The 16,165-nt window shown below is 36.9% G+C and overlaps 1 protein-coding gene across 2 annotated transcripts in view; it reads right to left on the reverse strand.

Moving 5' to 3' along the window:
• Positions 1–1,009: 1,009 nt before the first annotated feature.
• ADNP (activity dependent neuroprotector homeobox) overlaps positions 1,010–16,165 on the reverse strand; it is a 32,942-nt gene continuing 17,786 nt past the window's right edge. For both annotated transcript variants that reach the window (XM_082490927.1, XM_082490926.1), the window contains 3 exons: positions 8,735–8,847; positions 7,178–7,270; positions 1,010–5,218 (listed from right to left, as the gene is read on the reverse strand). In XM_082490927.1, coding sequence (XP_082347053.1) covers positions 2,078–5,218; positions 7,178–7,270; positions 8,735–8,847 — 3,347 coding nt within the window. In that variant the 3' untranslated portion in view covers positions 1,010–2,077. The remainder of the gene's footprint in view (positions 5,219–7,177; positions 7,271–8,734; positions 8,848–16,165) is intronic.

Below are 16,165 nucleotides of genomic sequence, written 5' to 3' on the forward strand. Positions count from 1 at the left end.
TTCACACACATAATTAGTTCAACAAAACCCAGAAATGCTCATTCCAGGGTCAGCAGCACAAGTTACTTGCACAACATGAGAGCATACACATATTCTCATCTTTGGCTTGTTTGTTATACTAGTGGGAAGTACAGTTTATACCTACGCAAGACCAGTATGGAGATACCTAAATGTTTGCTCAAGATCTCTGTGAAAGTTTTGCCATTTAAAATGTTGAAGAGCACAGAACTATATCTTCCTTTACAACAATAATGAAAATTTCACAGGTCAATTTACTTCTTGTAAAGTATCAGAAAATGGGTACTCTGATATTTGTTAGACATTTGCCTAAATCAAATTATTGCTCTAATTAAGAATAGTTTTGTTCTCATGACTATACAATTCCCTTCAGTAAATTACTATCTCACTGAGGTTTAGGTTATGCAGCTCTCTGTTGTACTGCAGACTTGCCAAAATGCAGGACTGGTTTCACCAAACCAATCACTAAAAAATAAAAATCAGTTTGTTAAAATGTAGGCATTCAAATTACTTTTTCTTCCAAAAGCCAAAACAAGTCCGTAGCTTGCAAGGCACGCTGCATGTTTAAATAGTAAGTATTCAAATACCTTCGCTACCATTTACCTTCAATACACCGTGCTTCAGAGGGAGATGTAGTTCTAGATAATTTTTTAATATGTGGAAGTGATCTCCATTCATATAAGTACAAAGGGATGAAAAATGCAAGTAATTCATAGACCTTGTTTCTCCAGGCTTGTTTTTTGAACAAGCAAATCACTATAGTTCTATTTATAAATTAGTGTTCTAGAATGCCAAAATTAGTTCTGTAGGATTTTCAATATCTTTGAAGAAGATCTGTCTATTTAATAAGAAAGTACTATACAGATGTGCCCCAGCAGAGCACTTGGCAGGGGGGAAGGAGAAAAAAAAACAACGAAAGGAATGAATGTAGCAAGGTGGGATTTACCAAACAGGAATGCAGCACTTGCATGTAATAAAGCAAATATTTACATTAAGCACAATACAGCAATTTATTTAGATGCTTAAATGAAGAATACAAAGGGAAATAAAGATCACAAAATTATACATACTACAACAGTGTGTCATATATTAGATGGTATAAATGAATACAACACCTTGTTGGTGTTAACTAAAGATAAAACTAAATATTCAAAACACAGCACTTTTGTTTCAGTGTGCTGCTTCAACACAATACACTTTTATACAGATCTAAAAGGTGTCAAAATTAGTAGCTGCAAACTTGTTTCTTGCATGTGACTTCTTTTTTTAGCTTAAAAGATTTCAGAAAATGGCTCTGAAATACGTTTGTCATCAGTTGTAATGTCAAGGATATTCAGAACAAGAAAATTCTATAATACAATAGAGTCCAGATATATTTTTTATGTTGCTGGCCTCCGTTTTGAGATTGTACAAGGTTATGTGCAAAAACTAAGTTTGTCAAAATTCATACTATAGCAGTTTCAAGCTTTTGCTAGGTAAACTAGATACAGCATTTATTACACAGCAGGGCAACACTAAAAAAGAGAAACAAATCTATGATGGGTACACAAGAACAATTTCATAAGCTTCACTTGAATAGGTCTAAAAGACTGTACAAATATACATTTCAACTATTCAGAATGATACATGAAAAAAATCAATGTCCCCATAGTCTACTATACACGTTGAACTGGTAGCTTGTATGGTTGGCCCTACACTACCATGTGAAAAAGGGTAATGTTTAAAAAGACATACAACTGAACATGTACAAGAGTGACGTAAATGTTGAAAATGCAGATAAAATAAACCTCTGCTTTTCTCTGTGCATTCTGGAGCCACCAGCTTATCTGTTTTCACATTAAGTTACTGTGCTCATTCCAGCAGGTATCCTCAAGCAAGATTAGCCAAGAGCATCCTTAAATAACCACTGGAATAACAGTGGCCACAACCACCACACGTCATGCCCTAGCACTCAAAAGGCAGTACCAGTTAGAATTTAAGCTTAGCAGTCATACTGAAATGAAAGTGTTTAGACAGTTGCAGATTGGATCATCTCACTGACACTTCTGAATGGAGCAGCTTATGCTTGCTGGCTGCTCAGCTCCACACCAGTTAAGCTGCTATGCATCGGTTCTGCTACTCCATCAGTCACACTGTCAAACTGATCTCCATCCTCACTGTCAATTGTGCTATTCTGCCATTCCATCTGCTGATTTGACAAGTTCTCCTCAATCTCTGATGCATTTTTCCATTGCGACTGGTCCTTAGACCAAAACTCTTCTACTTTTCCATAGGAACGATTCTTCCACTTTGACTGTTCTTCATCACTTTCGGATCCACCCCCTTTCGTCTCAACAGTCGGTTTACTGCTACCAGCATCTTCGCTCTGGGAGGATTCATCTGTCCACACTTCTGGTTTTACTTCTGAAGTATTATCTTCAAAATCAGACACCTGCTGAGAACCAGGCCCACTTTCAGACTGTGAAGCTCCATCTTTCCATTCAACAGCATCATCTTGATCATCCTGATCGCCTTCGCTATCTGAAACGTCACCTACCAGTTTTGCTGGTTCTTCAGCAGAAATAATCTCTTCATATTTAGAGCTTTCCTCTTGTTTTTGATCAGACTTCTCTGGAGACTGTGACGTATTTTCTTCAATGATCTCCTTGGATATGCTGTCCTCTGGGTTTTCCACTATGCTATCAGAAGAGGTTTTCCCACCAACATCAGAAATGCGCTGACCAAATGGACTACCGCTTTCATTGTATTCCTCTTCTATATTTTCATAGCTGTCTGAGGAACTTTCATTGTCTTTTTCTAAGTTTATTTTTTTATCAACAGTCTTACTAACATTGACTCTGGAATTCTTTTCATCGTGGTTTTCAAACAGCCATTCAGCATCAAAATCCATTTCATGTTTAACCTTGTTTAACTCTTTCATATTGAAACCAAGCAGCACACCAGGTTTGTATTTTTCACAATCTCTAACACATTTCTTCCTTTTGTTACTAAAATGAGACGCAATATCAGATTTCCACAGCCACAAACTGGCAGCCAGTTTTTCAATCTCTCTCCTAGTGGGATATGGTTGCTTATTAAAATATTTTGTAAGAAATGTTTTCCTGGCTTCATAGGAATCATCTTCATGACCCTTGGGGTCCAATGCTAGAACTACAGGTTCTTCGGGCTTCTCCTCAAAGGCCGAGGGGGAGTCGTCATCATCCATTTTCCTTTTCTTCATTAGTGAGAATTCCATGTGTTCGTAAGTACGTTTTACAGGTGCTACGGCTGGAGACTGACTTAGCCGAGATGATGAAGTACCTTTGTCCTGGCCATTCTGAGTCTTCCCAACACCTCTGCAGTGAACAAGGTGCAGCGTTATAGTCGAGGCAGTCATGTTACTAGTATACACACCAAGGCAATGAATGCATTTGTAGGTTAGCTTTTTCTCAACTGGATGAACTGTTTGAATTACTTGATGTCTCTCCCGTAGATGATGTGCAAGTGCATCAGAGATGGGTCCTTTTAGGATTGAAAAGCACAGAGGACAGAGAGTTTTCCCCACATCTTTTTTGTAGGGAACGGCTGCTTGTGGAGAACTTTTTACAGGTACATCAGACTTCTCCTGGATTTTTGGCTGTGGTTTCGGAGGAACTGGGGGAGTATTCTGAGCGTGGTAAGCTACAGATTCAGCAGGAGCATCTCTCAGGTTGTAGGTGGTCACAAGAAGATGTATATTCGTGTGACTACCCTGCTGCAATGTCAAATCAAAGGTTAGAGTAGAATCAGTTTTAGGTCCCATTTCTTCATCAACGTGAACCATTCGCATATGAGCAGCCATCTTTTCAACATCATTGAAGGTTGAACGGCAATATGGACAAGACAGACCATGTATTAACATATGATTAAGCAATGTATCAGTGGGTAAATAGCGATTACAGTATAGACATTTGCTAGTGAAATTGTGTATTTTCATTATATAGTTAGCTACTGCAGGCACCTTTTCAGCCTTGTGCTCCTTTTCAAAGTGGACACTATACACATTTTCAGGAAACAGCTCATTACAGATTGTACAGATTTTCCACTTCTGTGTGGATGATGTATTGACAGCGGAAGGACCTGTAGCAGCTACAGGAGATTTTGAGCCAGACTGACCTAATACTCTTGAAGCTGCCTGTGACTGAGATAACGACGTCTGTTTCAACTGAGCTGATGAAAGAGAAGATGAATTGGCAGACTGAAGAGAGTATCTTGCCGAGGCCTGTGATCTCTGTTCCCCTCCAAGAGTATAAGGCCTTCCATTTCCACTTGCTGAAAACTGTTTCATTGTTTGTGATTGCTGTGGAATAGAAACTGGTGCGTTACCACTTAAGTTCAGCCTTCCCCCCGGCTGACCAACATAACTGGGTGGTACTGATTTGACTCCGTAATTGTTTTGTTGTAGGTGAACATTTGACATCATATTCACTCCTGCGGAATTTAATGTGGGCTTTGGTATAGTGAGTCTGTTCATCATCTGTTGCGACGAAAGAGATCGAACACTTCCAGGGGAAAGGGGACCCATCCTCTGAGGGAGTCCCATAGGCTTTTTATCCTGTGGTTTTGGAGCTATTAGCATCAAAGGTTTAGATCTTGGAACCACTACATTAGTGTGACCTATCATTGCTGTTACCTGATATCCTATACGTTCGTGGTCTTCAATAACGTGCTGTACTAAAGCTTCGTATGATTTCGGCATAAAAAGGCATCTTTTGCAGTGAATACTACCCTCCTCTCGGGTACTGGAACTTAACGGAACTGCACCATTGAGTGACTTTTCACCTCCCTTTGCTACGTAAGGAGCAGCAACATGCTGAAAATGTTCCCTGTAAATGTGCTTTCTAACTATTTCATACAGAGGATCTCGGTAAGTGCACTTCTTACAGTAATAAACAGCTTGTTCTACACTGTCAGCCTGCTTAGGTTTAAGGCTATCATGTTTGTTTTTATCTTTAAAAGTGCTGATGCCTCCACTCGGTGTATTGGCATTTGGAGCATGAAATATTTTAATGTGCGTTTCCAAAGTCTTTTTGTCCGCATTGAAAGTACAGTAAGGACAATTAAGGAGAATCCTATTTTCAAAGTCTTCACTATGAACATTCCGGAAGTGGCTTTTGTACGCTGAAAAGAACTTCGAGGAAAATGGACATGCACTGCAGCAAAAGGGCTTTGTCCGATAGTCCTTAAAACAAAGAACAAAGCAGAAACTAAATATTGAAAAGCGGTTTTTAGAAAAACAACATCCAGGATCTTCTCTAAACAATGTTTCTAAATAATAGTCAAGACCCACTGCAACAGTCTCAAACCTTTAGATTAATTTCTTCTCCCCAATTTTTGGCCTGCAGATCAGGCCCTAAAAAGTCTGAACACCTGAACACACATGTGATGTGGCAAGTGCCAATTTAGAGGTTGCTCAAGGGTTTGACCATAAATTCAGCATGCAAAGCTAAATCATAAGCATCTTTCCCCACCAGTCCAAAAAGAGCCTCATTCCCTGCAGCTGAGCTGCATGAAAAAGTTCACCCTAAGCTCATTTCCAGGGGGAAAGGCAAGCATGACTGAGTAGGAACGAGATTGTATCCAGAAGATGAGTTAGTTACCATCAAAACCTACCAAACATTTATATCTATAAGACGGATATATAACTTCAGCTATTTCCGTGTTTAAATCCATTACAAACTTTAATATGACGCTCTTCAAAACTTATTTTTGGTGAACAAATGGATTTAAGCTTACCAAGTCATACACTAAGTCTACACAAGCCCTTAACGCCACCAAGCCTTTTTCTTCTGATCAAAGCACAACCCTGATTTTTAAAAGAACCTTGAAAAAAGTATTTGAAAATTCCACACTTGCAGTTTCCCTGCACCCTTTATCTTTGTTATATTTAACATGTTGCCGATGCAGTTCTTGTCAACTGTTGTAACAGAAACTAAAGTAACATTGGCCTTTGAGATAGCCACAAGCAATCTGGCATTTCAGATGAGATAAGACATGAAATTCAAATAGTTACAAACATTCATCACAAGTGTCAAAACAAGTCTTGTGCATCAAGCTACACATAGATCATTTGAAGTAGCTGGAGAGTTGTACTCTCCCTCTGCGTAACTAAGTAGGAGTATATGCTTCCATCCACCTTCTGAAGCCTCAGACAGCTCGTAGGCTAGAGACTACATATAACAAAACAAACTAAACAAAAGCTGTCTCCTTTTATTTTACATTTTTTATTCTGGAATTAACTAGAAAAAAAGGACAACATCAGTATATTTTATGGAACACAGTAATAGAGGGACATTTTTAGATTAACACTCCGCTAAGAATCCATCATAATACAGGTTCCCATTTCCTGTAAGAGCAATACCTAATCTTTCATATGCTAAAGGAGGGCTTATTTTGTAGAGATTTCTCACCTTCTCACTGTTCTGTCAGTGCTGGTATTAGTCTATATGGTATCATCGGTAGAGGCTACTGCAGTGCATATGACTGGCCTCAAACGTGTTTAATCAGAATCAAGTACTATTTCCTCCCTCCACTTCTAGCTCAATTCAAAGTTCCTTTATTACTGGCTCAGAAACATCTAAAAAGTAAGACTTCTAGTGTCACTTCATTCTGCTGTATAGAACTATATATGCCTAAAACCAAATCTCTGACGCAGTCAGATTATGAGTCTTCAGATGTGGCAGACGGCTAACAGAGCTACAACAACAGTAAAGAGAGCAGCAGTTAGATGAGTTCATTTAAACTTTTTCTGAAATGATGAAAACAGATAATAAAACATTTAAGGAAAGGTAAAAAAACCTCTCACGAACTGTACAAAATTGTTGATCTTTTGACTGGAAGGATGGTGAAATTGTGCTAAGCTTGAAAACAGATGGGCTCTTAATATGCAGTTGTCAAAGGGTGAGTAAGATTTCTTGACCAATCCGTTCTCCAGTATTTGGCTATCCATGCTACTAAGACAGAGACCAGGATTATTACTTTAAAAAAAAAAAAAAAGCGCAGCTTCTTGCTGTCCCTTAAACTGACAACAAATGAAGATCAATGGGTAAAACTGCAGGAAAAGCTCTTGGCATATTTGTGAACCACACTGTAGTATGATCCCTCTTCAGAATCACATGTTTTAACAGAAACTGTTACCAACCTGATTTTTTGTAAGCGATGGGTCCCACAATCCTACATCTTCCCATGTAGTGTTTTTCAAATAAAAGTCATTAGGTTCAAACTGCTTAAAATCCTGGAGAAGATGGGAAGAGAGTACAGAGAATCAAAACCAGATCAGCTGCTCCCTTAAGCAACTCTGCTTGGCATCAATGCAGTCCTCTCAAATGCTGCTGGCAAATAGTAGATATTGTTAATTCAAGGAAGTATTTAAGGTGCACGTCTTCGGAGACGAAGAGTTGTGAATAGTCTCAATATCACAAAACACTGAAGAACTATTTTCAGTACTCATCCTCCTAATTAACCCAAGACTGTAATTACATACCTGCCCCATTTTCAAAAGCAGTCATGGAGAAAAGCATTCCAGGGTAATGCTGTACATTTAAGATCATGTAGATGCTTTACCATAACTCTGATGTTTGTTTGGTTTGGGGTATTTTTTGGAGGGAGTGGGGGTGTTGGTTGGTTGATTGGTTTGGGGAGTTTTTTATTACTTTAATTTTACACAGGAATTCAGATAAAAGTTTTGAAAGTTTAACTACATGTATGATGTCCAAGAAGCCCAATTCCTATTAAAAATAATTTTATGAAGTACTTTGGCATTTCATCTTTGGCATATAAGTCAGCAGCACGTAAAGACTCAAAAATAGTACTTCCATGGAAACTAACACTTGTCCCAGTTCAGAATTTTACCTTTAAAAATTATACTTGCTCCACAGATTTCTCAAGCAGGAAGGACTGGCATTTCTTTCTGTTACACATCTCACTTAAATGCTCTTTATAGAGACACTAACAGAAAAGCCAAAGCAAACAGGTCATAATTTGCTGAGTACCCTAAAGAGTTGAAGTATGTGAATTGACAATACAGAAGTTAATGTTCAGGAGAGAAAACTGCGTTTTTGTGACGACAGTTATGAAGTTTGTCCAGAAGAGCAGCCCAAATACCCTTCCCTTCTAGCAACTAACACAGGTACAAAAGTGATTCTTTAACCTGATGACCTACTGTTCAGCACTGACAAATGCTTCTTGAAAACCTCAAAACCATCTTCTGTCCCCCAAGAACATCCTATACCATACCTAGTTTTTCCTTCTTTTCTAACTGTTCAGTTAACAAATGCTACTTAAAAAATCCAACACAAACAAAAGACAACCTACCTTCAGTATATATCAAGTCAGTCACACATAGCCTGAAGCTTATCTTGTCTCTGCTAAACTTTTTAGAAAGTGTTTACAGGTACGTTTTAGCTCAAGTTATTGAAAGTCCTACTTTGTGTAGAACTTGAAAAGCAATGCAGGGGTAGCAATGCTTGCAAAACAAGGCTCAAATGGAATCTCAGAATCATTCTCAGAAGCTGATGAGAACAGAGGAATATGGTGTGGGAACCAGATACAGGGAATTCCTTCAAAATTCACAGTAAAAAATAAACATTTTGTGAAATGGGTCTAAACCCAACAATATCATACAGCAAAGACCTCACAGTCCTACTAGCTTTGGAGCATTTTAACTCTAACTACAACACTTGGGAGGTATCATACTTACTTCTATGTGTTCTTTACAGTATTCCAAACCAATGTCACTAAGTATTTTTTTCACAGTTTTCCGGGCCTTTCTTAAACTGCCAAGGTTGTTGACAGGAAGTTGGAACATAGTTTCTATTGAAAAAGAAAGTAAGAGAAAAGATTTAAGTCAAATGTGTTTTGTCTGAGACAACACTGCTTTTTTAATTATTAGTAATTTTCTGTCTCATGTTACCCATATAACTCAGTATCAGAGCTGTACCATTAACTAAGAAGCTACTGTATTTTTTGTCTGATTTGTCCTTAAATGAGGCTGGCCACAAAGCTACATACTGACAAACTTAAGAGAGCAGTTAAAAACCCAACAAACTGATGTAGCAACTATTGCATCAGCTGCATCTGGAAATAACTTTTTTTTTTTTAAAAAGTGTGTGTATTTACATGAAATTTACCCCCTGTGTTGAAGTACTTAAAAACTCAATTTATCTTTTGTGCATACATATCCTAACTGATTTGAAAATATGTTAGTTGTGCTTCAAGGCTTTTGTCAGTCTTGTAATAGATTTAATAGTAGTATCTCTCTGGTGAGAAAGATGCTTCTTGCATTCAACTGTAGGTAGGATAAGAAATTAATACTGTTTCCTCCACTTGCTGTGTTTATAGCTTTAAATGGCTGATAAGCTGTTTAGCATACATCCTTCTTTTATTAAGATGAGACCTGAAAGCTTTGTTAGAGTCCTTCAGAGATATAAATCACTGGAAAAGAACAAGAGATGGCTTAACACCTCCAAGCGTAGCTGGACATTTTCAGCTTACAAGACAACCCTCCCTTTCAGTTGCCCACACAGAAGACAGCTAATTCCAATTAAACTGTCTATACAGCTATACAGCTATAGCTATGGCTATACAGCTAAAAAAATTTTAAATTTTAAGATATGTGGATTCCCAGATTCAGTCGTTATCACTTAAGATTTCTTCCAAATGCTAATAACTAGTTTTATTTTGTATATACAGGAGTTCTCAGTCTGCATGCTGCTATCCTTACAGTAAGCGCTTGCTCAGCTACAGATCCATCATCAACACATCACCTGCACTTGAAGAAGGTGCAAAATGGCAGAAACGTGAAAGTCCCTGACAACATACAGTTATTTTGGAAGTGAGAGGGGGTGGAGACAGCAATGAAAAGGTAGGCTTTTCTCAAAGGAAAGGGGAGGAAGCTTCTTAGACAACAGAAGTGTCAGAGTTACCTTGTTCCCTAGGCTTTAATGGTCCAGTGCCTGTTGCATAAAGAGTATCACCTCAGAAGATAAAAGCTGCATTTTTGATCATTAATATTTCTGTGAGCCAATTCAGAAATGTTGCTTTGTTTGAACAATGAAAGGTTTGATTCATATCAACAAATTAATTCACTAGAAGGCCAAAGACTACTTACATCAACTCAAAAATAGGCGCTTTTTTTTGTTAGAAGCTTGAAAGTATTTTTAACACTTTCAAGCAGAAGCCTAGAATGCAGAGTTAACAGAAGTTTGCAGCCATTAAGTATTCGAGTTAGACAAAAATCCTCCCCTTTTATCAGGAGATCAAGGGCAATTGCTAAGCTACAAAGAGCTTACTAAGACATTTTCTCAAGAAATCAAACTCAAGCTTTCTATGTGCACTATCAGGCATGCTCATTAAAGTATTACTTGTCTGTTTACACACTAGCCTTTTTATTTGCACATTCCTACCAACTTTTACTGGGTAATGCTTTAAGGTAGTCACTAACAACTTATTATTCCATGATTCCCCCCAACAACACTGTTTAGTTTCAGAAATATACAAAACTGAAAGTTCTGCATGTGATAGGGCTAATACAAACCACTTCAATCGGTTTCACAATCTACAAGTAGTGATGCTAGCACATCTTGCTAGGCTCCAGTCTCCTCAAATTCAATGAATTCAGATGTAGCTCCTGAGTAAGAGCAGAAAGCCATCATGGCATTTAGGATTCATATCACAACTATAAATTAGAAATTAAGTGGAAACAAGCCTCAGTCTATACAAAGACCTACAGGAAATTTTCAGAAGTACCAAAGCAACTCTGATCGTTAAACATTTTGGTACTTGTATCAGGCTGGCCGCTGTCACAGATTACCAGAAGCAAATACAGTGTCATTTTGACACCCCTATATGAAAACTAGGAAACCAAAGGGAAAAAAAAAGGGTTTAGACTTAGTCTATAAATCTCAGGGATTCCAAATTACTCAGTTATAGTATTTGAAGTAATGAAGTCACTTAGACACATCATGCAAAGTGACTAACCATAGTAATTTTCAAACAACATAGGCCAGAAGAAAAGTATTTCAGTGTTCTGTATTAATTTCTTCCAAGTAACTCTTGTTTAGAGAATTTAGTATAATCAAAACCATCTCAATTTCTTCACATACAAAACTCTAAATGCAAGTATATAAATTTTTGCAACAGCAGAGGTGTTTCAGCTAACTCTAGTCTCAGTGGAAAGGATTAGAATTGGAAAAAATTTAGAATTAAGTTCATATGAATAGTAGCTTATCTGGCACCTTTCATTTTAGGGAAACTCAAACCCACTTGAATAATATGAAGAATTAGAATTCTAGTGAAATACCTTATAGGTAGATTCACTTATAAGTCTCATAACATGAACCCTAATCAGGCCCAGAGATGGCAAGGGTCAAATATAGATCATGGCAGTGAACTACTCTCTCTTCCCAGTTATTCCCTCTAAAGCCTCTAATGACTTTGTATGGGAAATCATGAACTGCTCTGTTTTTATGCTGTATCCATTCTCATCTGTACTCTTTTATAAGCAAGTATTTAATCTGCAATTATAAACAATATCCAGGCCTTAGACATTCTCCCTCTCTATGCAAGAGTGAATGTGATTGTTCAAATAATTAGTGATTCATGTCATCCTTTCAGAATGCTACTCACTCTTGCCCAGTGAATTATTTTTAATCCTCATAGACTAAGAAATAAGTTTTGAATCTGAGTTTCTAACTTCTTGTTACTTTGAAAACTGACACAGGCAAATCAGTTATTTTATCAAAATCTGCGTTCAAGCTTACAGTTCCTTTATCAGATTTTTCTGATCAAGTTCTGAATTTATCCACATGCCCCTTTCCTCTTTCAATTAAGAAAGAGTGTTTCTAAAGGCACACATTAAGAGAAGTTTAAGAAAAATACTTTCAACATACATAAGATTTTATAACTCTGTACTGCATATTAGGTTTTGATTAAGTAACTACAGAATATGCCAAGTTCCACCCTGCTTTTCTACCCATCCTTGCCCATACTGTGGTATTAGTTTTGTTGTGTAAGCGCCTCTGGGCAGAGGCTATATATGCTGCTATTTGTACTACTACTTAACATGCTTTTGGATGAAGTAAAATAAAAATAGTACCATTTATGACAAAGTATAAGCGCATAAATGGTGGAAAAGTTTTTGAAAATAGTAACGGATATTTACCTTGCAAACAGGAATTTGTATTGAGAAATTGTTGTATTACAAAAATTAAGATCACAAAGAGTACATTTACATAGTTCAGGGCACTATTACAATTAGTTTAGTTACTTCAACAAATAGAACTAAAATCTCCTGGACTAAAAATATTATTTGAAGGTTACAATTTTGCTTCAATTACAAAAACACCTAATATAGCTTAAAGTGGAGCCAGGTCCATTTTAAAGACATGAATAGTAATTGAAAATATTTAACAACAGGGCTGAGGATCAGCAATGACAATCTTGTGAAATATTAGTAACAAATTTGTTTAAAAGATGGTAAAGACTAATGGGAAAAAATGCTGTTGCCTAAGAATGCAAACTCCTAACTAGCCTATTGATTAACATAAATGATTTAGTAAGGTTGTGTCCTATTTGCAATTTCCAAGTAGTAGCATTTTCTCTATTCTTGATCTGTAGTTGAAATAGTAATGTTTCCAGATGGAAAAAAACAACTCCAACCTGCAGTTTATTCTCATAGGCCATTCACTACGAAATAGTTTTCAATACTGAGCCCACTGTCACTTTTTTTTGTGACTTAAACCAGATCTGACTTGTGTGATAGCAGCACTGCGTTAACAGGAAAACAAAAAGTAGCACATAGAGCACAGAGTGAATTTATATCCTCAAACACAGATTATGAATTAGAATGTTAAGGAAGCATATTTTCTTTCCATTCCCTCTCTTTCTAAACAGAATTGGTAAGTATGGCTCTGAACACTAAGCTACAATAAAGTAACACAAGTTTGCTTTCAAAGCGCAGCATAGCTTTTTTTTTTTTTCGCTCAAGAACATCCATTTATTTAAAGTTCTTGCTGCTGCAGTTCTTAGAGCAAGAGTAAAAAATATTAATGTAGCCAAGAAATTAATCATGGCTCCATTAATTCCTTTTCTGTAAAGGCAACTGAATAAGTGTTGCTCTCACTGTATCACACTGGTTCACAGTAACGCTTCTTCGTAGCTACCTGTATGCTCAATTTTTTTCATCAAAAATTAGATGAAGCAGCATAGTCAAGTATGTTCAGGATTTGAATGAGTATTTTCAAGTTAACTTCAAATCCATGGAAATAGTGTCCTAGTAATTTTATTCCAGAATAAGCAAAGTTCTTAATATCAACTGTAAGAACACCAGTGCATTAAAACATTAGATTTTAAAGCTTCTAGCAAGCTGTACAGCTTTCTGCAAAACCAAAGTCCCCACTTAAAGAATATACTCATTTTGCTTGTAAAGAAACCATTTTTTTTTCTCATGACAAAGCGAGTCAGTACAGAGTTTGTCTTTAGGCAATAATCACTTGTAAACTTGAAAGTCAGCCACAAGTCTCAAAATAATGCTTATTATAAAATACCTTATTTTACTACAAAATGTCACTAACAACTTCTTCACCAAAAGAATCAACTGCTTTCTCTTAATTACTGTGTCTAACATACCTAGACATGCCAAATATTCCATAATATATATAAACCCAAGTGATAAAGAAAGCACAGGACTGCCTGATAACAAGACCTCTATTCCATCTGCACCATCTTCTTGTCTCTACTCTTCTGCCTGCCTCAGCTAAGTCTTAAGGACAAGAAATTATCAAGATCTTCCTATCACAACACATTGTAATAGAGGATATAATTAGGTCTTCACATCTGAAAACAGAAGATCAACCTTAATTTGCAAACTCTGCTCGATAGCTGAATCCAACTCACCTAATCTTAACAAAACCCTCATCCTTGAGGAAATACAGTTCATTTTACTTACAAAGTTTCTTGAATATTTAATCATAATTAGTGGAGAGCCAGATAGAGTCTGATATTACAGTTTGTGACTACAAAAAGAGCTTTTACTTTTAGCATCTCCATTAATTTCTATTTACAGCAAGTAACTCCAATCGTAATTGCAATATACACAACATGCTGCTGACACATCGTTGAATGTGGACATTAAAACAGTTGGGATTAAGAAGCATCTCAAATCATCATTTAGACATTAATCCTATTCTTGAAGTGAGGTATCCTTTATCTGACCAAAAGTTGACGTTTAATAGAGGACACCTGGAACATCTCTTCTTCACAGTCAGAGCTTCTTCTTACTGCTCTGAACCTCAGATCCAAGTAATTATTTTAACAGAACACAATACTCAGGAATGCAGCATCCAGTACTGACAAAACCACTGGTGCTTTAATCTGGCACTGAAGCTACTGCTACATCCAGCATCCCCCATAGCGAAGGATGCCCATAATAAAGGGCCACAGATCAACTGATCCTCCTGTAAAATACTTTAGTTTAATGATGTTTCTCCTATTTTTCTACTGAAACGCCAAAAGTGAACAGTCTTAAATACTCTGCACTTCAGTGAAGACAAATAAAAGGCACAAGCCTTTTCACTAGGCACAAGCAGCTCAAGCTTAATGCATCTATCAGTTACCAATTCCTGATAGTTAAAGAAGTGCTACTTACCTAATATTATAGGCTCAGTACAGAACTTCTCTCTTGAGATCTCAAAGTAGCTTTCAAAAGCTCAGCAGCATTTTTTTAAATAAAGGAGGAATTTATTTATCCTGAGGTGATACCACTCAATCAACAACAATTCCAGCCCAGGATTCTAGTTACCAAGACACTCTATGCTTCTGTTTTACAGTAGCCAAGGCATAACTAATTTTTATTATTTTCCTCTATGTTTCTACTCTATCCTATTCATTTCTGCACAAGCCCTAGATATTTAATACATTATAGAACTTCTCTTTGTAAGGGAATGTGCATCTGTACACACATTCACAGAAAAATAATTCAAGATGATCACATATAGGTTCAGCAAAAATAATTCTACAAAGAAACCTGAGCATTTTTTATCCTCGTTAAGTAACAAGAATAATGAGATCCATCTTAAAGTCAACCAGTTATTTTCAAGTTCACAATTCAACAAACATAGTAAGAGTTAAGTTTGTGCCTGCCCTTCCATTTCCTATTTCTCGACTTGTGTCCCACCTACAAATACACTGGGAAGCCTTCGTTTGTATGTTGAATTATACATCAATCTACACTAAAGTGCTGGGCAGAGAGAATAAATGATTACTTAAAAACAAGACCAACAACATCCTTACTAGAAATATCCAGGTAGTATCTTTAGGTGCCTAAGAAAACGAATTACTAACCTAGTTATAAGAAATTCTGAAAAATTAGACTGATTTAGTAAGATCTCACTCATCTTTAGTGTGCTTGTACACAAGATGTCTGACTGTACCAGTCACAAAATAATGGTAAAATAAGCAGACTAACTGTGTAAGAAATACTGGTAAACTTCTTCTGCTCTGTATTTATGCAGTACCTAGCATAACGGTCTAGTCCACAGCCAGGTACTGATTCCTAGAATACTTCAGTAACCAAATGCAAGCAGAAAAGATAAGCTATCAAAGAGCAAAATATCATTACTACATTAGAAACACTGTACTTCAGTTTTCATTTCATAGTCACATTTTGGAGATGCAAAGACCTATTTAAGACAAACTTCATGCAGTACAGGTAAGAGCCACTATGCAAACACATGAACAAAAAGCTAAGACAAGTTTAAGACAAGTTTCCTAGCACATGCGTTAACAAAAAGGTCTGAATGAAGTACTCTCAGATCTTCATCCAAAATTTGGAAGGGGGAGCGGGAGGGAAGGTTTTGTGAAAAAGCAAGGAGTATTTGCAAGGTAAGCAGAGGAACAACAGTTAGAGACTTCACAGAACTCGCAGTGTGTACATGGTATTGTGCTTGGGAGAACTGAAGCACTGTCTTTGGCTTTTAACAGGCTATTAAGAGTCCCAGGAAGGAAGAATTTAATTTGAAGTGCAATTCTGATATTTGCATCTTATAACCTCAAAATTAGGGGATAAAATGACTACAGAGACTTCTGAAGTTTGAGAAGTCTACAGGAACCAGCAGTTCAGTTCACTCAATAG

The sequence above is a fragment of the Vanellus vanellus genome, assembly GCF_965231255.1.
Source record: "Vanellus vanellus genome assembly, chromosome: 15".
NCBI classification, from domain to species: domain Eukaryota; kingdom Metazoa; phylum Chordata; class Aves; order Charadriiformes; family Charadriidae; genus Vanellus; species Vanellus vanellus.